This window comes from Lissotriton vulgaris, chromosome 2_2 (genome assembly GCF_964263255.1).
Source record: "Lissotriton vulgaris chromosome 2_2, aLisVul1.2, whole genome shotgun sequence".
Classification (NCBI taxonomy): domain Eukaryota; kingdom Metazoa; phylum Chordata; class Amphibia; order Caudata; family Salamandridae; genus Lissotriton; species Lissotriton vulgaris.
In genome coordinates this window covers 17035533-17061489 of record NC_141688.1, presented here as the reverse complement: position 1 = coordinate 17061489, position 25957 = coordinate 17035533, and the positions used below count along the sequence as shown (strand labels likewise).

General features: G+C 45.9%; 1 protein-coding gene across 3 annotated transcripts in view; it reads left to right on the top strand.

Moving 5' to 3' along the window:
* Positions 1 to 25957, top strand: part of RBPMS2 (RNA binding protein, mRNA processing factor 2) — a 193118-nt gene that overhangs the window by 141277 nt on the left and 25884 nt on the right. For all 3 annotated transcript variants that reach the window (XM_086959189.1, XM_086959191.1, XM_086959190.1), the window contains one exon: positions 18986 to 19060. In XM_086959189.1, coding sequence (XP_086815315.1) covers positions 18986 to 19051 — 66 coding nt within the window. In that variant the 3' untranslated portion in view covers positions 19052 to 19060. The remainder of the gene's footprint in view (positions 1 to 18985; positions 19061 to 25957) is intronic.

Here is a 25957-nt window from a genome sequence, read left to right as displayed (position 1 = left end):
ACTCAGTACCTTGACTCCCTTGCAATTGCTTTCGCCAATCTGTTTATTCGGGATTCTGTATTCCTTTCCTTAGTGCACAAACCTGTTGAATACACTAAAATAAGAAAACACTTCCTATGCTTGCATCTAAGTTTTCACGCCAGACTCGGAACCTTTTCACGCCAGACTCAGAACCTTACGTTTTGCTTAATCTTAGAAATATCACAATATCTTCTTGTAACATTCATTGACTCTAATTACTGATTCAGATAGATTTTCTAAACCAGCTTCAGTTGCATTAACAAATGGTTGATGTAAATACAAAAGTCTTGTCCACGATGTCCCTTTCTTCAGGGAAAAACTCGAAATTTCCATTAATGTCTGTCTCTCTTGCAGTGGGCGCCTGTTCAGAAATAACTAAAATATACTTAACTTTGTCGTTTCTTGTCTCTTTCTGGATTCGGGATTGATGTTAAGGCTTGAAGATGAGTCATACAGCTGGATTCTTCTTTCAGATGAGCCTGGATGACGAAAGCCTCAGCCGCGATACTTCTCTGGTAACCGGCAGTAGACAAAGCAGTTTCCAGAAGCCTGGGTGCCGTTTAAATAGGAGACCGCGCATAGGAAAGACGTGCGCACGTTCACGCAGAGCAGCTGCGAGCAGATGAGCTCAAAGCGGCTCCAGCGTGAAAGCCTCTGACAGCACGAAGATCAACCAAGCATTCTGATTAAGTTCTGAGCACACAATGAAATAAAAAGCAGCAATCTTAAAACCAAAAAATCAGCGATATACGAAGGAAAAAACTCCTCACAGAAAATACACAAATAGTATCGTGTGTTTAAAGCTATGTAGAATATTCAATAAACATCATTTTTGCGCACTTTTAGAAGTTAACACAATAACACTAATGAAACACAGGACGTGCAGGTGCATGGGAAAGGGGCAGGCTTTTATGAATAAACCTGACCTTGCCACTAGATCGGCATTGCGTCGTTCTGGAGTCATGACCATCTCCCTTTGGGAAACCTTGGTGTCGCACAAAATCAATCTCAGCTGACCATGTAACCTCAATCGCCTATCTAGCTTGCTTTGTATCTCAACATCTACAATCCAACCAGTACCAGAGGTATAAAAATGCACAGATCTTTAATGTAGTTTTAAAACACTGCCAATTCACAGATCATTCATAGTATAGAACACTTGTCTGATAACAAGATTTTACTTAGTTTTAAAACCGTATACATTAGAGATTCAGACAATGACACATCACCCTATATGGTGGAGAATCACAACCCAAATGATAAGGAAAAATAACAATTCAGAAAAGGGGGTGGTGATGGACAGAGTATCTGAATTAAACAGAACACTCATACCCAGTCAACAGTTCAGGGCTTGATCCATCACCGTTTTTTAGCTCCCTGCACCATCCCAGCTCAGAACCTGGCTATATGCAAATTAGTCTGTCCCTGGCCCAGTGCATCATGGGAACAGGGCAGACCAAACTACAAAAGTCAATTCTTATACTGGGAAGAAAACAAGCTTCCGGGGACCGGTTTCTGGCATTTCAGCCTTCTGCTTGCTTGAATCCTGATGGTGCAGTGAGAAAGGGACTCATGTCTGAGTATACCCTGCCACACCTATAGTGGCCAAAAACGATTCAGAAAAGGGGGTGGTGATGAACCATAAGCGTGGAAGGGTATACTCAGATGTGAGTCCCTTGCTCATTGCACCATCAGGATTCAAGCAAGCCGGGCCGAAGACTGCTGTAATGCCAGAAACCGGTCCCCGGAAGCTTGTTTTCTTCCCAGTATAAGAATTGACTTTTGTAGTTTGGTCTGCCCTGTTCCCATGATGCACTGGGCCAGGGACAGACTAATTTGCATATAGCCAGGTTCTGAGCTAGGATGGTGCAGTGAGCTAAAAAACGGTGATTGGATCAAGCCCTGATCTGTTGACTGGGTATGAGTGTTCTGTTTAAGGCTGAAATGCCAGAAACCGGTCCCCGGTAGCTTGTCTCCTTTCTGGTGAAGAATTGGCTTGGTAGTTTAGTCTGCCCTGGTCCCATGATGCACTGGGCTAGGGACGGACTGATTTGCATATAGCCAGGTTCTGAGCTGGGATGGTGCTGTGAGATAAATAACGGTGATGGATCAAGCCCCGATCTTTGGACTAGGTAAGAGTGGTCTGCTTAATTCAGACACTCTTTTTCATCACCACCCCCCCCCTTTTCTGAAGGAAAAATAACAGGCATGAAGGGAAGGAAATAGGACAACAAACATCTGTTTATCGAACTGATGCTGATCTGCTTTGATCATTGAACAAAATACATGTCTAAAATCTATGGTATCCGTGTTAAGCAGATTCTGCACACAATACTAGACTCATTTTGGTGGAATTTAGTTTTACCATCATCTTCAGTACAAAACGGAAAATTCTATCTCCCACAATTACTCCATGTATAATATCTAAAAAACAAATAACCAATTATTCCAGAAAACTGTTGCATGGGCAGTATCAAGACATATCCTACAGAGCACCTATCATCGAATGCAAGTGCATCAATCATCGCTGTGGCACTGTTTTATAAAGTAATGGTAGTTACTTTATTTCCAATCATATTAAGATTACACTGTACTAACATCTTAAACACAACTGCAATCCAAACATCCTCTCTAGGATTTCTAAGAGGCGATCCTGATTTAGTAGGGGAAAATTATAAAGTAAACTACAATCACTACACCTCTATTAGCAGACTAACTCCAGAGGACACTGCTCACTTTCTTACCTTACAGGTATCTATAACCCCAATCCTAAAGGTTTTAGGTGCCCAGAGTTGCTACCACTCCAAGGTAATGAATACTCCTTTACTTTTTTGTTTTTTGTGCCCCACGTTCGGAGGCCATTGAATGAATGAATGAAATGGCATTTGTAACGCGCAACTATGCCCAACGGGCGTCAAGGCGCCTAACTCAAATAGCTAGCTTTCAGCAATCAGAATCAGTGCTTACTGGTATGCTTTAATGAAAAGCCAGGTTTTCAACGCTTTCCTTAAGAGGTCAAGTGAAGGCAATGACTTGATCTCAGTGGGAAGTGTGTTCCACATCTGGGGTGCCAGAATGGAAAAGGCCTTACTCCCCCCAGCTAGCCTTCTTAGCCCGAGGGATTACCAGTTGATTAAGTTCGCTCGAGCGTAGGCATCTGTTCGGGACATATCTAGTAAGTAAGGATCCAAGGGCATCTGCCGGACCTGCCTTTAGGGCACTGTATGTAAGGCAAAGAACATAATCCTTGAGGGAATAGGAAGCCAATGGAGATTCTTTCTCGCCAACGTCATAGAGGACAGCCATGGCAAGGCAAGAGCAAAACACGCCGCCGCATTTTGTACAACCTGCAGGCGCTGCAGGAGGCCCTTGTTGGCCCCTGAATAGAGTGAATTACAATAATCCAACAAGAGCAATCACAACCTGCTTCCGTGCCTGAGGGGAAAGATAGTGGACAATTCTTTTCAGAGTCCTGATGACGCCCCAACAGGTGGCCACCGTCCTATTGACCTGGAGTTCCATAGAGAGCCGGGTGTCAAAAATGACACCAAGGTTCCTGGCAGATTGTGTAGGTGTGGGGCAGATGCCTAAAGATGTAGACCACCACTCACCTGACCACATGCCCTGGTCTTTGCCGAAGACCAGGACCTCTGTCTTGTCCCCGTTTAACTTTAGGGAGTTGGTAATCATCCAATTTGCAACAAGTTGCATGCAGGACCTAAAGTTTGACGCGGCGACATTCACAGAGTGGGTCAGGGACACCATGATCTGCGTGTCGTCGGCATACGACACTACCTCCATCCCCTGAGATCTTACTAGTCTTGCAAGGGGGGCCACGTAGATGTTGAACAGGGTCGGACTCAATGCCGACCCCTGCGTCACCCCACATTGCAAAGACTTAACTGGGGAGAGGTACTCTCCTAGCATGACACGCTGCTCTCGTTGATGTAAGAAGGAGCTTAGGAGACTGAGGGCCAGTCCTTCTACCCCTGCCTCCCTTAACCTAGATGTTAAAGTAAGGGGAGACAGGGTGTCGAATGCTGCTGTAAGGTCCAGCAGTACCAGCACGGTGGTTTGACCCAGATCAACTTTCCTGCGGATGTTATCCATGACTTTAGTCAGAGCAGACTCCGTGCTATGCAGTTTTCTAAAGCCGTGTTGGGACCCGTCCAAGAAGCCTGAAGCATCAAGGAAGTTGGAAAGATGTAAGTTCAGATGGGCCTCCAGCATCTTAGCAGGGGCAGGCAAAAGGGATATGGGTCTGAAGTTCTTCAGTATGCCAGGATCCAGGGTAGACTCTTTCAGAAGAGGCTTTACAATAGCTTTCTTCCATGCTAATGGAAAAGTACCTTGTTCCATGGCTCCATTCATTACTTCCAACATCTGAGGAAGAATGGTATCCCGACAATCCTTTAATAATTTCAAAGGAACTGGGTCCAAAGGGGAAGATGATTTCGTTTTGTCTAGAAGGAGATTGAGTCCTTCTAGAGAGAGTGCAGGGAAATGATTAAGGGTCGGGGGGTGTCCGCATCCCGAGATTCCAGCAGTTTAACTCGAGAGAAGTCCTCATCACTCAGAGTTCCTCTGTGATTGTAGAGCTAGATAGAAATCATCTATTTTTGTATAGAAGAAGTCTGATATGTTATTACATAGCTCTTGTGAGGCAACCACCGGATCGGGTACCTGGAGAGAGCAAAGCGAGTCCACGATTTTAAAAAGCTCTTTAGAAGATGTTAGGGAACAGGTCAAGTTGGTAAAGTAATCCTGTTTTTCCTTAATCACTCTACTTTTGTATTCTCGTAACAGGCCCTTGTATACTTCTCGATCTTTAGGATCCCAGGATTTGCGCCATCCTCGTTCCTTCTGTCTGCATTTTTGTCTAAAAAGCCTTAATGCATCCGTGAACCAGGGGGCAGTAGGCTTCTGTCGCGCTTCAAATTTCAGAGAGGGGGCTAGTTCATCTACGGCTCTGGTAATAGCCTCGGTGAGTTCTTGTGCAGCCTCGTCCACCACCTGCTGGGATGTGATATTGATATGGAAAAAGGGGGCCAGAGCCTCATTAGTAAAGTTTCTGAAACTTCTTTTGGAACATTTTTTGCCAGTGCCCAAATCAGCCTCAGAACAGGGAAAGTCTAAGGACAGTGGGACTGCTAGATGGTCGGACCAAGTTATCGGTACCGGCATTCCGACAGTTAATCTGGAATCGTTGGAAAAAATCCCATCAAGGCTGTGCCCAGCCTTGTGGGTCGGGTGGAGAACCCTTTGGATAAAGTCGCAGGCCTCCAGGGAATTGAGCAGGGAGGTGTCGTCTTTCGAGGCCCTATCCTCTAGGTGAAAATTAATATCACCCAAGATGGTTAAGTGCGATCTACCAAAGTAGGGTTCCAGAATTCTGAAGAGCTCTGGGCAAAAATTAGCTCTGGAGCCAGGGGGTCTATATAGGAGAATTCCAGAAAAGGAACTCGATGGGGCGTGCACAATACAGAAATATAAGGCCTCAAATGGGTCCGTGGGAACCGATAAAGATTTTATAGTGCAAGAGTGTGGATTTAAAGAGAATCGCCAATCCACCACCTCTACAACGTACTCTTATCTAATCTCTGGAATGCATATCCTTCAGGTATGGCCAGGAGAAGGTCATGCCCAGAGGAGTCAGAGGCCCATGTCTCGGTGACAAAGACCCAGTCAGGTTGCCTCATACTGACAAAGTCATGGAATTCTATCCCATGTTTGATCAAGGAACGAGCATTGATCAGAAAGCCCTGTTTGGATTGCGAGATGGGCTTACCAGAAATGGGGGGAGCCGGACTCCTAGTAGCCTGAATAGAAAAGTTAAAAGATCTACAAGAGGGGCATGTCCGCGCCTGATGTAGTGCCTCCGGAAGGAGCCGATGATGACAGACATGCATAGAGGGTCTAAGACAACAAGGTGCGGAACAAATCATCCCTGATAGAAGAGGAGGACAAGTTGTGAGTCCCAGGGTCCAGCCCGTCCTTCAGCGCGGACGGGCGCAGACGGGCTGAACTCTGGCGTAAGTCCGGCGTCATTCTGGCGTCCCCGCAGCGCGTATCCGCTGCGCGTCAGCATGACTCAGCTAAATACCCGCCTAGCGTCCTACTGATAGCGCGTTAAGCCTGCCTGTTAGCGCCGAGAGACGGCACCATCTACTACCAAGATGGCGCCACTAAGAGGAGCTGCGCCGGGAAGCGGACCCGCCCAACAGCGGTGTGTTTCCCAGAAGTTAAGGTGCAAGTGAGGGCCAAGCGCTATTAAAAACAGGGACAAATAACATTAATGGGCGCAAATTACAATCATGACGCTAAAGTAAATTTGTTTTAGTTATAATCTAGGTCTTACTTTGTTTGCCCATTAGCATTTATTCCCCATCTTAGCTCCTAGTTTTGGAACACCAGGATATGTGAAAAGGGCACTCTGCAGAGGAGGCATCTGCTGGGACCTGTCCTAAAGATGAAAGGACAACTATTTTAATCATTTTTGTCCATACCTTAAGATTGTTATAGGCAATAATTCAACTCAAAATTTCTGGAGGTGATAGACCTGGGTATGCCAAATGGCCACTCACAGTACAGACTCTTGTCTGATCACACATCGCCATTAGGTCAGTGGAGCACCTACTAAGATATCAGTGCGGCTCTCCCTTACCCTCTTTTGGGAAGTCTGGGCCTTGGGGGATAGCATACCTGGTGCTGTATTCCCCCTCCGGGAGGTAGCCTGGGGTGAGTGGAGGGGTTAAACCATGTGGCCCCCTCCCCTTTTCTAAATCCGGCCACTTGCACCCTGGATGTATGTATTCCCTCCCCTAGGCCCTGCACCACCTAGGGGAGCACAAACCACTTTGTTTTTTGTTAAATTGCTAATCTTCATATCCATGGCAAAATTGGGGTAATTGTTTGGGGCTCCACGCACGTGGGTCAGAGTATATCTAGAGGGCCAGGGTATTCCTACACCCTACATTTATATTAAAGTATTTTATTGGGACTCTTGAGTCGGAGTGCCTAGACGGCAGCCACCACTTCCTGGTTGAAGTGGTGGCAGCCAGTCTAATCTCCTTTTGAGATCTGCTGAACCTCCACATATTTAAATGTAAATCTTTTTTTCTTTAACAACTCCAAAACCACTGAACAGATTTACACCAAATCACAACTTTTTCTGGATCAAGATCTAGCTATCTGCCAAATTTGGTTTAATTCCTTTCAGCAGCCTAGGCTGTAGTCCAGTCTAAACTTCTATGGGAAATTGCATGGGGAACTCTTGTTTGGATCCCTTTTTCTCTACCCCTGCTTGACTAATCATCCCAAAGATTTCCAGACAGCAGCTGGAGTGCAAATTAGTTTTGAAAATGTCAAGATCTGTCAAACTACTCAAGTTATAAGCAAACTTTTCTCATGGAAACATCGTCTGAAATAGAACCCACTGGCGACTACCAGTAGGTTGTGTGTATGTATGTATGTGTGTATAGTGAGTAGTTTTTTTTGACACAAACTTCTCCCCTGTGCCAATCTGCATAAAGCACCTTTTGAATTTTGGTATGTCTCCCAGCATTTGTTTTGTGGATCTGTCTGGTTACCAACTCTTTGAAACCTTCACAACCCTCCTGTGTATGGTTCCTGAATTTTGAAATGAAGGGTGGCCTTTAAGAGTTTTTAAAGTCTCATCCATTAAAAGGGTTGGATTTTCGATGCAATTCAACTTCACAAGGTGTTACAGCTGCAGCTTTACTTTAAGGTTATTAGATACTCTTCTCTCCAAATAATTTACCTAATTAGTTACAATCTGTGTAGCACTTTATGTATCTGTAAGGCCACTTCAAAGTACTAGCATGAAATGAAAGATCTTTGACTTGGGTATACAAGTAAAATCTTTTGTGTAGTGGAGTCTTCCAGACTTCAGCACAGATTAAAACAAAACGGAGGTAGAGGGTCAGACAGCCGTGGACTGACATCTGTTAAGTTATCAAATAGGATTGTGAAGGAGTCGGCTCATGGTAATGTTGCAGGGCATTGGATCAAGACTAGAAAATCCTTTCAACAAGTAACCCGGCGGGAATGGGCTCTCGCCCATAATTTTTGCCTTGGCACTCTTAACTACTTGCAGCCTGGATTTGCCTGGAACCGCTAATATGGGGAATCAGGACAGGAGGAGGCTGCGAAGAGTTCGCACTCTATGGCAACTACATCCTACTGTACATCACACAACCATATTTCACGGTAGCCAGAATACTTTAATACTATTTCGGCTATCGAATAAACTGAATTAAGTCCATAATCTTTACTTTGATGGAACCTGTGCCCTGACTCCTGCTGACTGAACCATCACCAGTGGTGATGGAGGGATTTCATAGGTCACCTGTGACCCACATGTTTAATCGTAGGAACATACTCCTTCCCCTCCCCCCTCCCCCCCCACCCTCCCAAACTATGTATTCCATGACCATGTGGCACATTGGTGTGCTCGGTCACTGTCCTTAATGGGCTGAGCGACTTTAAAATGATGGCCCTCCCACACCCTATGTGCTTCAAAACATGCTGTTCCATTAGAGTTCTTCAGGAAGGTAGACCAGGAGCTCTGCTTGCTCCTATTGAACAGAGGTCCACTGCGCATAGCTCTGGGTAAATTGCAAAGAGGTATATAGGGAGGGGCACTTGTAATCCCAGATATCCAGAAATACTATTGGGCATCAGTTGGGGATCAACAACTGAGTCTTTTCAGACTGGCATGAACCGGCTGTGAGAAGTTGGCCTGATAGATGATGCTCACTAGTTCTAGTGATCACCTTGTATCAGGCCAAACAACCCTTATGGTGATTGGTTGTAAGTCAACCTTATAGACCAGCTATCCTAATGGTAGCAGGGACAAAGCAGTCTTAGGCTAAACTCTTTTGGCATGTGAAGCCAGCTGTTTTACCACATATAACCCCTTGAATACCAAGTGAAAGGACACCACACAGGTTGTTATAAAAATAAACAAGATATTTATTAAACACCTCTGAACTCTTTGAGATCAGAGGGCTAAGCACATGACAAGACTGTTAGGAAAAATAAGTTTAAGTTGCACAAATTACAATGGTGCCCTAGGGGCATGAGAAACCATATACTAAACAAGTGGTATAAGGAAATCAATAGAAGGAATGAAGCTCTCCAGAGGCTGTAGGATCGCTGGGACAACACTACCCTAACTTTAGGTAAGTAATGGGAGGCCCACGGGACGCGTGTGCAGAGTGTGAACTCACACGCGAGATACGTAACCAAGTCAATGGACAGTACAAATTACGAAAAGGTAAGTATTAGACGGTTCCGACTAGGTAGGACTAAAACGACCCGAAATCTGGACACTTTGAGAGTTAATCTACCCTTGAGCACCGAAATGCTCTTGTTACCTCACCCACGGGTTGCGGGTGCATAGGTGTCAGTGTCTGGTTTCCGCGTTGAAGTCTATGGAGCCTGGAAGAAAGGATGCTGCTCGCGACCAGGAGGAAGATGTCCGGAGTGATCAAAGGGTGGATCAAGGAAGATGAAGACCTGAAAGCAGAGGGGACAATGTTCAGTCACTAGCCAGTGACTGGTGTGGAACCAGGAAGGAACCAGATGCTGTTGTCGCGATCAGGTGAAGAGTGGACGCTTGACTCTACAGCCACGTGGACCAGGAGTTGTCTTCGACCAGGATGGAGGCACGAGCTGTCCCACGCAGGCTCTCACTGTCGGCGGTGTTGGTTCCGGGTTCGGCATCAACAGGCCTTGGCAAAGGCAACCCACGCGGTGAGTGGAAAAGTTGTCAGGTGCGGACCAGGAGGGTCCGGGGTACTTCTCTTTTGGAAGGAAGCAAGGGCCAGTCTGGAGCAACCAGACCAGCAGTGTTGATGTCGTGGATCGTCGTCTAGGAGGCCACTAGCCAGCCGGCAAGTGACCAGACAACGCGTCTAGCAGCAATCCAGCAAAAGGGCCCCACGCAGATCTCGTGGATGCTGGAGGGCTGATCTTCTGTGCAGGAGCTGCTCGGGGCTGGGCTTCTCAATCCCCAAAGCACTTTGTCGAGGATGCCTCTGAAGTCGTGATGGAAGCGAAGTGCAGTTTCTTCAAGATGGCAGGTCCCACATGTCTCGTTGCACCCACGGATCTCAGCTGTGCTGCAGATGTGAGCTGAGGTCGGAGAGGTCTGGAAGTCCGGGTCTAGTCGGGCTCTGAAGTCTGGATCCACCAGGGAAGACGACAAAGTGAACCGCTGGAACGCTTGATGGTGCCTGCTTGTGCAGGGTGGTCACTCCTTGGCCACAAGGGAAATTTCTTCAGTCTTCTGTGGAGCAGAATGTCGAAGTTCAGAGTTTCTTCTTGTAGAGTTTCAAATCGGGATTAATCTAATTTGGAATGGGACCAGCTCCTACCTTTATTCTCCTAAAGGGGGCTGTACTATGACTAGGTCCCTCCTATGGGTGGGACCAGGAAGGGGGGTGGTTACACCCCCTATCCTTTGTCCAGTTTCATGCCAGAGCTGGGGCTGGAGTGCCCCAGCAACTGGTTGAACCGGTGTATGCACAGGGACACCTTGTGTGCCCCAGGCATGTCTCATTCCTTTCAGGCCTGTCCTACCCAATACACAAACATGTCTGGGGTGGTGCTAGCACCTCCCAAGGCAGGAAACCCTTTGTCCAGGCCTCCCTCGCTGGAAGGACTCCCAGCAGCAGGAGGTCCAACTAGTGTCTGTGGTGGCAGCATCCATTTTGTGATGCTGAGGCTGGAGTTAACTTTAATCGGGGTTCACAGTTACATACATGTCGTGTCCCTCTCAAAGGGTGGATTGCTACCCCCGTCGCCAGAACTGACGAGGGGGGTAGTCTTCCAATTCGTATGACACCTTACTCGACAGGTTTTGATAATGCTATGCCAAAGTTAGCAATAACCGCGAGGATTATAATGCACTTAAGAGTATATGGGATAGCGTTCTCATGGAAACGGCTAAAGGACTTGGTTCCGAAAGCTGCAGACAGGCTCAGCTCATGCTAGAGCACCATCTCACATAATTCCAAGCACTCTGCCTTCAGGATTGTTAAGGCCTGCCATAGAAGTGACTTATAGGAGTATGTGTCCATTTTAGGTTTAGATATAGGTATACTATATCTAAAGCAAAGGGTGATTACACCACCTTGCCCCAGCTGATTGATCAGCCAGCTGTGTCAGATTTGGATAGCCAGCCAGGGGTGGCATAATACATGCCGCAGCCCCTGGTAGGCCTTGGGTTCACTCATGCCCTGGGTACCTATGGTACACTGTACAAGGACTTACAAGAGTGTCCCAATACCAATTGGTAAAGGCACCTAAAGTACATGGATGTCAATTTAGAGAGAGAACAGCTAGGCTGTTGGTCTGATTAGCAGGCCCACAGCCACGGAAAGTCGTAAACCAGTGAAGCAAAAATCTGGGGTGACCATAGGATTGCAGACCCTACTCTCCTACACTGGACTATTGTGTCAATATAATTAATGATTCAAAAAAGGGGGTGGTGATGGACAGAGTTTCTGAATTAAGCAGAATACTCCTACCCAGTCAACAGATCAGGGCTTGATCCATCACCGTTTTTTGGCTCACTGCACCATCCCAGCTCAGAACCTGGCTACATGCAAATTAGTCTGTCCCTGTGAATCATGGGAACCACCCCCTTTTCTGAATCGTTTTTGGCCACTATAGGTGTGGCAGGGTATACTCAGACATGAGTCCCTTTCTCACTGCACCATCAGGATTCAAGCAAGCCGGGCCGACGGCTGAAAAGCCAGAAACCGGTCCCCGGAAGCTTGTCTCCTTTCTGGTGAAGAATAGGCTTGGTAGTTTAGTCTGCCCTGTTCCCATGATGCACTGGGCCAGGGACAGACTGATTTGCATATAGCCAGGTTCTGGCTGGGATGGTGCAGTGAGCTAAATAACGGTGATGGATCAAGCCCTGATCTTTGGACTGGGTGAGAGTGGTCTGCTTAATTCAGACACTCTGTTAATCACCACCCCCTTTTCTGAATATAATTAATGAGTCATGGTGCCACAAGGCAATACTCTACTGTAAGAGAACTGAAAAAGGAAAGCCACAGCACACTGGGCTGGTTGCCCTGATATGGAGTTAAGCTAGAGGATAATTTGGTTGGAATGCGTACTCTCATCTCACTCCTTTGTGGCACAGTGACTTGCTCAGTGAAGTTGGCGTACTGACAAAGAGAAATTCACTGAAGCATCCCCTCTGGAAGATCGTTTGCTCAGAGCCAATACCTGACAAAAGGATCTCTACAATCTATAGGAAACCAATAAATTCCCCTGACCTGCTGGGAGCCCTGAGAAGCGCTTGGACTGAGGACTTTATGGACAGATGTTGATGGTTCAGAGGCACTCCAGAGCCCATGGTGAATGGCCATTTGAGCCAGGTTCAAATGAGTCCAACTTAAGCTCTTAAACAGAACATATTACCCAAGGACACTCCTACATGAAGTGAGTAAACAGTCGATACAGCATTGTACCTCCGCGACTATCACCAGGAGGGTATATTCTTCCACATACTCTGTGCTTGTCCAGTGATTCAAGAGTTTTGGCGCAAGCTAATGGAGGTAATGTCCCTTTTTTATTTCCTTAAAGGTGCCCCTTGATGCAAAATGGCTTATACTGATGGTGCAAGAGGAGGAAAACTGGCAATGATATCACAATTTGTTTAATTACTAGCAGAGTGGCCAAGCGCAACATTGCAAGGAAATTTTGCAAAGGTACTCCCTAAGCTTTACAGAATGAGTCTGACCTTTTCAGGTGCCAGTGGGTGGAAGAGGTGACCTACAGAAGCCATGGCTGCCCCAAAAAAATGTGGGGTGCCTGGCGATCCACAGGGGCACAGATGTGGGGCTACGGAAGGGGGAAATTGACAGAAAGCTGGAATCTTGCTGTCAAGAGTACGGACTAGTCTATGTAAAACACTAGGCCGTAAAAGTGTCCTTTGAGTTCGAAATTTGGTCGCCAAGTTCAGAACTGTAAAGTCTTTCAATTGAACCTTCATTCTGTTGAAAGTGGTCTTAATATCCTTATGCAATGTATGATGAGCAATGTTTAATAGAGTTAAAAAAAAATATAAAAATCGTCTGTTTATGCATCTGGTGAAAAATAGTCTAAGGGTGATCCTGAGAAAGATATGACTACAATGCAGAACCATATTCTTTCTGGAAAACCGTTTAATCTTAAAAAGCTAGCTGCTCACTTATGCACAGGTGTTATTGCCAAAATGGAAAGGCTTCCACATTCGTTTTAAGTCACAAGGTCAACAGCTTATCACTTGGCCAAGGCCTGCTCCAGTTCTCAGAATGCTATTGTCACCCTGCCTAAACTAAAGCAATTGACAGATTGCATTGATGGCCTCAATCGCCTACGAGGGGAATTCTCCAGTCTCGCTCAATGGCTGCAAAGCCGGATGTTCTCATCGCAGCAAGGTGAAAAAAGAAATGCACACAGCTAAGGAGGTGAAAGTGTGGATGGTTAATGCGTAATATTGAGGTGGGGGATCTCTGCTATTTGGTCATGTGTAGAGTCCTGTTGGTGGATTTCCTGGGAGCTGTCGGCCTTGGAATAAAGAGGTGTGGAAATATCAGTTATTTTAAGAACCATGCACTCAAGCTAAGCGACAATGGTAATTACAGTGCTTTTTTTTCCCCTTTGCTCCTAGTAAAAAATCTTCTGAATCAAATTTGCTTGATCTGAAACGTTCATCCTAGTGACCCTGACTTGGACCATAATCCGTGTTACATGCTTCTTGACCTTTTGGCACAGAGTTGAAGAAAATGCTTACCCAACCCCCTGTTTAATAAAACACTGGGTAGAAGGTAGACCCCCACTCCATCTAGGAGGCGAGTGGGCTGCAGCTTGTCTCTAGAATGGGAAGCTTCCATAGTTTAATGACCAAGTTCTGGAAGATGGGTCCGCCTTTGCCTTAGTAATATCAGACGAGGGGACAGGGCTTATTTATTTTACTGCTATCCTATGGCTTAGCGATTTCAGCCGAAGATAAGATTGCACGCGGCTCAAACACATTTTTTACGTGATTAATTTGATTTTTTTCCCCGAAGGTACTTCAACACTATGGAATAGTCTATTGAGTGGAGCCTGCTGCAAGGCAAATGCTCAAAGATGCAGTGTGTCCAGACCAGTCAGTCTGAACGAGGGAAGTCTGCAGTAGGATAGGTATGACTTAGAAGTCCCTTAATTCCACAGGATGGTCTGCCAACTCTTAATTGGAAAATTTTAAGATTGGCTTTGGAAATAAACCTTACACAACATAGAAAGGCTTTTGATTGGGGCTTCTGGAGCTGCTGTCATGTTGCTTGAGATTGGCATTGCCATTGGGATGGAACTGAAAGGCAGTGCCCTGTATGGATAGTATTTTTAGTATGTCTATATACAAGTTCTGCACAAACGCATGAAGGGCCTTGCCGACCCACTTAATGGAACCAGTTTGTCCATCTTACTTGTCCTAAGCCAGTATCTTTAACTTCCATAGTGGTTGGGAGCGATGGGAACTAGTTAAGTTTCTAGAGGTTTAAAATGTGGCAGTCCGCCTCAGGTTGTCCTCATATTTTACTGTGGTCTCTATGGTGGAGTAGCTTTACTTATCTTTGTTGGGAGGATAGTCAGTTGCTAATGGACTAAACAATTGAATGGTGACTGAATCTAGTGGTGTTGGGGTAAAGCTTCCCAAGCAATCCTCTGCTAGAGTAGGGACCTGACCTAATTCAGAGTTAGCAGCTGACAACCTCCCCAAACACTGTAGGACTTGAGGGGGTGCAAGGCACTCCAGAGCAGACTCTATGAACGTGGTTGCCACAGAGGCACAATGACTGCATTATCCTGTCTGAGACACTGCATGTTGGTACTTAAGTATGTCAAGACACTGGACTTATTATGAGGATTTGGCCATTCTCCTTCTGTGATGGCCCAGCAGAAACAGACTTGATTCCCCTTGGGGAACTGAATGAGGCACACAAGTGTTTAAGACTAGGGCTGGTCCTTTTGAGTTCCTCTGGGGAAGGTAGGAGCTCCATCAGCAGCAAAGTTATCATGTGTACTCTTTAGCATAGAGATTTACACGCTATAGCACATCGGAGGAGTTTGAGCAGAGAATTGAGACCAATTTTGCATTCTGTTCTTGAGGACTTTGGCAACTTCTCAAAGTGCAGCAAAGGTGCACCACCCATAATCTTTCAATCAACACAGGTAAGTCAATTGTCCATATCCGCAGAACACAAAACCTCTTCAGTGTTTCTTCTTTATTTTTTATTCTGAGAAACCGAGCCCAGCGAACAGCCGGCGCATTTTGTTCATACACAGGACTTCTTCAGGGCTGTTAAGTACAAACAGATTAAAGTACACATATAAGAACAGACTTACAACAAATATATGGTACATCATACATAAAAGACAGCCTCAATTTCCTGCCTACATGCCACAGCCAAGACAGACTAAAATCATAATAAAAACAATACACATTTACATAGGACAGACAATTATGCCCACAAGGTCCCAAGGTTACTTGCTACATAGAGAATAATTTGGCTTCTACGCCTGGGTCTCTAAATGGAAAAACAGAGGGTAGCCAGGAGAAATGATTCCTGGGTGCCTAGTGTAAAGAGAATGAGGGAAAAACTTCAGATAAACAGAAAAGAATACAAAAGTACCAAAGCCTCAATAGCAATAGAGAAGTAAATTAATATATAAAATACCATCCCAATTACATTAAGAATCTTGAAGCAACCAGAGGCGGACTGCCAGAATGTAATGTAGTGGGGTTTTATAGAGTGCACTTCTACCCTGAGGCCTCGTAGCACTTAGGACGGGTGGGTGAAAGCAACAGTCAGCTTCTAAGCAGCTGCCCAGAGTGCTCGACGAGCCCTTGGGATGGTTTAAGCCAACCACCAGTTGGGTGTCGTCTGCATAGGTGACCATTTCAATGCCGAACGGGCACACAATCTCTGCTAGGGGTTCCATATAGACATTAAATAGGGTTGGACTTAAAGAGGAACCCTGCGGGACCCCCAGTTGAGGGGCCATGGCATGAGTGGCACCCTCTGAGACCTGAAACACCCAGTCTTCCAGGAAGGATTCCAGCCAGGAGAGAGCTAGCCCCGTTACTCCGAGGCGCCTAATACGAGCTAGCAGGATGTTATGATCCACTGTGTCAAAGGCGGCACTCGGGTCTAGCAAGATAATTGCTGTGGTGCTACCTTGATCCAGGTCTCTCTGGGTTGACTGTCACTGCCAGAAGGGCAACTTCCGTTCCGAGCTTCGGACGAAAGCCTGCTTGGGAATCATGGAGTAGGTTGTGATACTCCAGATGGTTGACCAGAGATAGATTGATGTGCTTCTCTAACAGTTTGCCCAGCCAAGGCAGGAGGGATATCGGGCGGTAGTTAGCCATAATTGCAGGATCAAGATTGGGTTTTTTCAATAGGGCTCTAACTTGTGCGCGTTTCCATGCCAATGTTCCTGTGGCAATGGAGGTGTTTAGTGTACTCAGAATCGCTGGTCTAATTATCTGCAACTGGTAGCAGATGACGGGGAGGGGCTGGGTCAGTGGGAGAGCCAGATAACACTTTTAGCATTAAGGTATGCAATGACTCCTCGTCAAGCAAAGGGAATTCCGTAAGAGGGCAATGAAAGTTGCAGTGATGTTCTCGGCTTGCGGAGGATTAGATTCATTCTTAGAGGGGGCTAAGGAGAGGGAGATAAGCTCAATTTTTTGATGGAAATACTCCGCCTGTTTATCGCAGCGGTTTTGGGCCTCTTTGGGGTCAGGGAGATTTTGAGGGATCTTAACGAGAGTTTTCTTGATCTGGAAGATTTCCCTTGGGGAATTGGCTGCAGTCCTTATCTTCTGCTCACAAAAGGAGGATTGCGCCATTTTATTACCACCTTATACTTCCTGATCGCTTCTCTATAGTTGGTTCGACTTTCTACTTCTGAAGCCTGTCTCCATTCCCTCTCTAGTTTCCTGCACTTTTGTTTCAGCTCTCGTAGTTTAAGGGTGAACCATGGCGCTTCTTTAGCCTTAGTTTTTTTTGTGTAGAATTTTTAGTGGGGCTAACGAATCTAGCGAGGTCTGGATCCAAATGTTAAAGTTCCTGTTAGATATCTCTGGCACTTTGCCTAGCACCAGAGGCGCGGCAGTCAAGGAACAAACCATTGGTTGGTGGGGAGATTCGACCAGTTCCTCCCCATCAGCGGAGCTAGAGTAGGAACAGGGAGAGAAGTCAGTTTCCCAGATTAGTGTCACAAGCAGATCGGTCCAAGGGAGGGGCGTTGGAGGACCCACATGGAGCTTGTGAATGTTGCTAAGTACAGCATCTAGCAGATGGTCCCTCACATGTGTAGATTCGGAGCTCTTCATTGTGAATTGGAGAACTTCTAGATTGGACAGAAGGGCCTTGGCGATCAGCCAGATCATAGAGGAGGTGGTGCTTCTGCTGTTCTGATATCTGAACTGACAGTGAGGACGCCCGGGTCATAAACTTAAAGTGCATTAAGTATTGTGGTGACTTCCTAAGAAGTTTGCTTCAAACTAGAGGCCAGTTTGGTGGAGGCTGGTACCTCCTTTTTTTTTTTTTTTTTTTTTTTTTTTTAATACATTGTTTTCGTTTGGAGGGGAGGTCCTGATGTGGTGCTTCAACACAATGGAAGTTCTCTTGTGCTTTCTTCCAGTGAGACTCACAACTCACCTTTTTAAAAGCACAATGTGATCACTATATTGTAACAGATGAGAAATTGGGAGATGGTTTTATTGCCTTATTCAGCTTTGTCTCTCCAATGAGAATTGGGACTTGTTTCTTAGACCCTTATCCAGGTATGGATAATCTTTAGGCCTCTGCAAAGGGCTTGAAACTCTAGGCCAGTGGTAGAGTAGAAAACTAACTCCTCCTCTGTAGTTCATTGCAATGAGTCAAGCCCAGCTCCTGGGCTGTGCAAAGGAGTCTCAAGATTGAGTGGGTGTAGCCTAATATGGTCTTCTGCTTCTGGGCTTGACTCTTTCCATGAAACACGTGGATTGGCTTGAACCAAGCGGTCGCTTACCAGTGGCACTGCATTCTTGCAAGTAGTTACTTTCACCTTTGCCATTGTTAATGGAACAATTTGCTTATGGTATCTATACAGGGAGTTTTATTGTTTTTTTGGGTAGGGAGACCAACCAACACCATGCTGCTTAAACGGGTGCTCCTACCTAATTTGGTAGCAGAAATTCTGTACACCATGATTCCCCATGATTTTTCACATAGTAATCTTAGTTCGTTCACATTTAACTCTGCACCTACCTCTTGGAGGGCAAGCAAAATGCATGCAATAGGTGACTGTACCTCAAACTAGAGAATGTGTATGTAGGTTAGCAGCTGCAAATGTGAAGCGTGGTTTATTCCGGAGCATTGCAGCATAAACTGCTGGACGAAGATGAATTCACAGCAAAAAAACAGCTAACGGTTTTACTTTAGCAAGTAAACTGTTACAAACTAATTACAAGAATGGTTCAGTTACACTGCTCTGCATAAAGTGGTACTTGTGCATATTCCCACGGGCAGAGGGCGTTACACGTTTCTATCACATGCTTGCAAATTATAGGTATGCAAAACTGAACGGTTTGCAATCCAACCAATAGGTGCTAGGACGTCTCTACTGGGAATGTCATTCGATACATAGTAGTATAATGCAATGGAGAAAAAAAAATCTGACTCTACTTAATTGCTTTTTGATGACCAATAATGTACAGGTCTCGCTTAGTAAGGTAATGTTGAGAGGTATTCAGGAGAAGATCCAAATGGCTGGAAGTTGCTGAACAAATGAGTGTGCCAATATCTTACACCACTTAATTTATAATGCAGTTTAACAGTAAATCCTATTCTATGTAATCTCAAATCTTGGTCTGTTGCTAACCCGTTGTTTGCGTCTCTTACAGATGCGCTGGTATCCTTCTCCATCCGAAGCTTCACAGCAAGGATGGAAGTCTCGTCAGTTTTGTTAAAGCTCTTTAGTAAGTATTTTGAGGTATTTGGAATGTGTTGGTTGCATTGCAGAATGGTTTAAGTTTAAATATTTGTATTAGCATTTTCTAAAAAATACAACATTCCAGCATCAGCCGTGAGGGCAGAATTGTTTTTAGAACTATAGATTTAAACCTCACAAATTGGGTATTACTTGTGCTTGACATTGATGTGATTGAGCAGAAGTGCAACTACTTTGTTACTAATGTTTTTGTTAAGGTTTTATCCTTTCCGTATTTATACCACTTCAATTGGGGTTAAGCTGAGTGGAACATGTGGTGGGTTTGAGAGGGAATTATTTATGCTTGATACTTGCTGAAATGTTCCACTTGATTAAACTCCTCAGGCAATGTCATTCAGTACTGCATGCTATCAGATTTGTGCAAAAGTCTGTAGCAGTGGATTATGAAAATGCACTAATATATATATATTTTAATTTATTACAAACTTTCTTGTGGAATTTTACAAAGTGAAGCCATTAAACTTATCATAACATTAGATTTGTAAAGAACTTTCTCTCATAGGGTAGTGTTGCTTACATGGGCTTCTTAATCAAGTTGGTTAAATTGACTTAAACTGCTCTAGTACAAATTGAACTTGGTGGAGGTTCTTACCAAGCATGGGTTACCTTTTTACGTCTTGCTAATTCGTTTTTTTAAATCGTCCCATCATCATGCCAAATGACTGCAATTCATAAATGAACTGAAATTGTGGCCAAATTGACTCAACGTCTATAGACGTTAGTTTTAATGGCAAGGACAGCTATGAGTTTGCAGAAATCTCTTGATGCTTTAAGTGTATTTGTTTTCCCTTGATCTAAGTTAATTTTATTAAATCCTACATAATGTTGTGTGTGGCCTTAAAACCACAAACTAAAGCTTTTATTGTTCAGGGAAAGATTTAAAAAGTGAATCCCTTCTCATACTCTGGCAATTTATTCAATAACCAGATGAAATAGTCATCACTTTTAACCACCAGAGCACAGTAGCTCAGTAGTGCTGTGGATGCGTTATTCTGGTTTGCTTGTGAATTGGTGCACAAACTGGTGAATGAATGGACTTTACAGTACTAAATGTCTCTATTGCCACATATGGAACCGTGTTTTGGGGATATAATAAAAGCCAACAGGTCCAAGTAATAGAAAATACATTTATCAAAAGACTACTGAGGACACTCAAAAGTGCCCTCACCTTCTGTCCTACGGAACTGGGCCTAGAGTTTATAGAAGACTTTTTGGCAGTGCTCCTCTATTTATGGGCCACGATTTGGCTTTCAGAGGACTTAATGTTTTCAAGAGATGTCAAGGATTGCTTATCCCCTTCTGTGCTCCTGACGGCCCCTGGCCGTCAGTCACTGTGGGCATGTGCGCACGACGACTGGAGGCAGTCGGAACCACTCCCAAGAATTGAATGTCCAGCACAGCGGCGGAATTCACGTCACAGCCAAGGTGTTAAAATCTGATAATTCCCTAAAGATAACTTTGCTTCATTATCTGAGGGATAAATCTCATGATAGGCCTGGGATACTTGTTTTGAAAATCCTGAAAAATCCCTCAAAACGCCAAGGCCATTATCAAAGAAGAGTTTCCAGTTGGGGCCAATATGCATAATTATCAGCAACTAGGTGATATGGGAGTGCCCCGCTTGTTTGCTGCCCCGTTACAATTTTATCTAAGTTTTTCTACCAATTCTCAGTTTAGATTTTATCTTCACACGGTTCATTTTACGAACTATGCACTTTCTGTTAGCGTTTCCACACCAAGGAGGGTGGACTGTCAAGCTCCTGCCCTGTGAGAATTTTTCATCCAAAGCACGATGCACTTTATTTTGCACATAATAAGGTGAGCACTAGATTTTTGCTTCCACTATTAAGGAATATTGGTCCTTCATGTATTGATTTTAATTTTTAATACATTGGCTTCCTTTGACTTTTATATTGCGGTAGCGAACTAAGGGGCTCCATCGCAATTAGAAAGGATTATGAGTAAAATTTGTAAATGATCATTCTCCAGTATTGGGGTGTCTTTCATAGATTCTCATGTTTGAATATTCCCCATCGTCGAAGTGGGAGCCCCACGGTAAATAAAACGGCAATAAAACCAATCCTTAATGTATATACAAACCTAATTATATACATTCTAAAACCATAAATACTCATAAGTACCAAGGTTAGCATTCACACATAGGAATACATTAAAAGAAAAACACTTTTATAGCCTATCCAGGTCCTTATGCTAGTCCAAACTACAGCCAATCAGGCGCAAGAATCCCTCTAGAACCTTCTCCTCAGAGGCACAGGCCCTCAGATTTTCTACTGCACGTCGTGTGAAGGGAAGTCTCCCTGAGCTCTGCTCAGTTCAACTTCTTTCTGGATTTCTACAGTTTTCTGGGATGTCTTCAAGTAAGAAGTTTTTGTTTCGACCATGTGATTTTTGTGGGAAATTGCGGCTCTTCTCAGAGGACCCTCACAAGAAGTGTATTTACTGCCTCTATCCAGAGCATGAGGTAGGAAAATGTAAAATTAGCAGGACTTTCTCAACTAAGACCCTTAAGGACAGGGAAGGGCGTCGCCTCCTGTGGTTGCAGAGGTTGAAGGATAAGGATTCACCTCCTTTTTGAAGCAGAAAGCCTTGCGTCAGGTGTGTCTAGAGCAGAGGTATTCAAACTTTTCCAGGTTGAGCCCCCCAGCTGAATTCCCCCAGATGTTGGGGGCCCCCCACCACCCGACAGAAACCTCGGGAATCTGGCACACCACATGATCGACTGCAACGCGCACACCACAGGCCATATCCGGCAAACAATGCTCAACACAACAAGAGTGCCTAGCAAACTGCAGGCCTGTGAGTGGGTGTGGCGAAACGACAGAGGCGTACCACACAGCTCAAAACACAATCCTCCAAGGCAAAGGAAGTCATCACAATCCTCTCCATCCATCATGTACACCTTGTTATCCACCAACTCCCCCACCATTCATGATGTCCCTCCATCTGTGCCCCATCCACATCCAAACCCCTTCAACCACTTGCAAACCCATCCACCATCCATCCCTCCATACATCCCCTCACCCATCCATCATCCATCCCTTCACCCAATCCATCCCCTCACCAATCCATCCACTCTTCCACCCATCCATCCACCCACTCATCCATCCAACCATTCACCCCTTCACCCAAGCTATCTTCCCATTCATCCATCCACTCCTCCATTCATCCACCCACTCCTCCATTCATCCACTCTTCCACCCATACATCCACTCCTCCACCCATCCATCCACTCCTCCACCCATCCACTCACTCATCCATCCAACCACTCACTCATCCATCCAACCACCCTCTCACCCATCCCCCACCCACTCATCCATCCACCCAGTCACTCATCCGTCCACCCACTCAACCCCCACTCATCCCCACTCATCCATCCATCCCCCCCACTCATCCATCCATCCACCCATCCATCCCGCTCTCCACCCTCCCCCACTCATGCATGCACTCTGACCCATCCATCTCCATGCTCCTCTCCCATCCATGCACACACCTGCCCATCCACTCTGCCAATCATTCATCCATGTTCTCACTCATCCATCCACCCTCTCCCTCTCTCCATTCCCCCCTCACCCAGCCACCCACCCATCCCTGCATCCACCCTTCACCCATCCACCCACTCATCCATCCACTCATCCACTCATGAATCCATCCATTGACCTCTCACCCACCCCTTCACTCCTCCATACATCCCCATCCATCCTCCTCAATCACCCACCCATCCCCACAGCCACCCCTTCACTCATCCATCCATTCGTTCACCCCTTCACCCATCAATACATCAATCCATCCATCACCTCTCATCCATCCACCGACTCGTCCACCATCCACCCCATCGATCCATCCACCATTTCACTGATCCATCCCTCCACCCATCCATCTACCCTTCAACCATACACACATCCATCGACTCCCATCCATCCCTCCACTCATGCATCCATCCTCTCCCACCATCCATCCACCCCCTCACTCATCCACCCCCTCACTCATCCACCCCCTCACTCATCCATCCCCTCACTCATCCATCCCCTCACTCATCCATCCCCTCACTCATCCATCCCCGCACTCATCCATCCACCCCATCACCCACACATCCACCATTCCACCCATCACTCCACCCATACATCCACCACTCCACCCATACATCTATTCACCCACATGGCAACATAACGGACGTCTGGTGGCCGGCTCCACCCGACATCCCTCACACATTTGATGATTCAAATTCGAATCTGCAAACCAACATCCCTGAACACAGACACTTCGGTGCCCCACACAAAGATCCTCATGAGTTTAGAACCGCAGACCAGAGCCCACCGTCCTGATTCATGGCCCAAACCCGGATGGCAACCTTTCCCTCCCTTCCCAAAATAACTGAAGGACTCCCGCCCCTCCCCCCTCACTCCCACCCCCCTCATAGCTGCCAAGGTTTCAGATTGCTTATGAGTGACATTTTCATAATTTCAGTGTAATTATGAGTGACATTCAACAACAGTGAGTGACACTTTCTCGCGAGCAAAATTTCACATGACCAGCTTTAAGCATCAGGTTATGTTTTGTTTGACCATGGTACCAGAAGTCAGCCTGTCAAGCCCTATGACCCTGTACTCCAATTGTTCTCTTTCCCTCCCAGCCAGTCAGAGGTAGCAGAGATGAGAACAGGGGCACGCACAGAACTGATTATAGGCAGCGTATACCACCCCAAAGCAAGCTTTCCTGGTCTCTGGTCCTGCAGTGTTAGATCGCCAAAACTTTTAAATCTCAACATGCTCATGTATGTATCAAGCAGGTAAAAGATTAAAACGGCAGACATATCTTTACAGAGTGATTGTGAGGATGGCATGACACTGCTTATATGCATTATTCATTGTAAATGTTGCATAAACAACACTGGTGTTTCAACATCCACTCTAGAGCATCACATTGCATTTAGGCGAAGCATTACTTAAACTATGTTGCATGTACATAACTGCTTTATTCGATTAACTGTGAAAGTGCCATAACTCAAGAATTGAAAGGTCACACATAAACACAGCACACAAGGACTATAGCACATAAGCAACATAAAACATGGCAATTAACTCCAGTTTTAAATCTGTAATAGGCACAGTCCTATGTTCACCTGTCCCTACTACCTTCGGCTGTAGCTATAGCTGATGCTCCTCAACAACACACCTGTCAGCTGCCCCAAAAATGAAGTGACAGTCAGCTGACTCGTGGACACCGCCACAGACGGACACTGAACAAGGTCAGCAGTCAATGTGAGCTGGCAGCCATGGCACTGTAGTCAATTAAAACGAGTCTCTTCAACCCTAATAAATTATGATTATCCCAAAAGCAGTTTGCGCTACCTGCCCAGCCCTGCAAACAGCAGCACAGATAAGGTGCCTACATTTAAAATTAAGAGTCAACACAGCGGACTCGTGGAAAAGTAGCTGAGCACTAGGCAGCTGAGGCACATAGGTCACTCATAGAAAGCAGTGTTAATTTAACATTAATCCTCGACTCAGACACCCAAAAATAATCAAACACTGGTCCGCCGCCTCCCCCTTACCTCGGACACACGCATCACACCACAGCAGGGCTGTCTCAGAGTTATCCAGGGCTGCTCTGCGAGACGCCGCTGGCAGGCTCCTGTCACGTACTGTGTGAACTTCTGCTAGAGGGCCCTGGCAGGCGATCATGAGCGCACTACAACTGCTAATTTAAAACCAATACCATTGCCAACCAAATAGCAGAGAGACTATACACACTTTAGGGGGCACTGGGGCACACACTTACTTTGCAAGGATCATTGCAGCAATTCGGTAAAGGGCCCCCTTGTGGTCACAACTCCTGCTGCAAGCACGCTGTGGCCTTCTATCCTGCACGGCCAATTCACAGAGTCGACAGCTTCAGCTGCAGTGGGAGGCAAGGGGTCTCCTCTGCTAAATCTGAAAGCATGTCTGTTTGTTTGCTTTCATTTTTAGTAGAGGAGACTACTTGCCTGCACTGCAGCCGAAGCTGTCGACTCCGGGAATTGGACCCCTCCTGGGAGAATCACCCAGACAAAGGAACTGGCACAAAGGGAAGATCGGAGTGGAGCGCTCTCCCCCCCCCCTGGGATGGTGCCCCACAGATTGAAGAACCCTGGTCTAGAGCGACTTGTATACGTAGCAGTGTGCAGGATTTGCCATCTCCTTCCCTAAAGAAGAGGAAACTTCAACTCCAGCAGGCTCCTGCTGTGTATCCACCTCCTCCTGCTACAAATACGCCCCCGAGATCTAACTCTCAGGCATCCACAGCTCCTATGCATGTTTCCACTAAAAACATGCTAAATCATCGACTGGAGAGTCGACGGTCCGTCCGACAATCTGCCGTCTCCAGCTCTGACGACAACAGTGATTACTACCTGTGCCAGCGGGTCGTCGACAGTCGGTGTCGACGATGGTGTGTGTGAGCTTCAAATCGGTCTAGACGACGATTCCAATCTCCTTGTCGACGTCTAAAGAGTCTCGTCAACATCAACATCTTTGACCAACTATCGGTACACTCCTGAGCTCTGCTGGAGTGAGTTCCTGGTCCTTGGTTTCCACCCATACCCCTGCATAGCTCAATTCCCCCCCCCCCCCCCCCCCCCCCCCACTGCACCTTTCCAGGTCCTGGAACCTTGACTGGCATCAGAACTCCTGGTCTAACTGAAGGCTTCATCAACTCCGATGCAGAGCCTCGAAGATCCTTTCCGCACAGTTGCAAGCCTCATCTGAAAGTATGCGAAGAAACGCAAAGCTTCGACGCACAGCTTAATTGAAGAGACTCCAGCTGACTCAAATCTCACAACACCACACAGACCTCGTACATAAGGTAC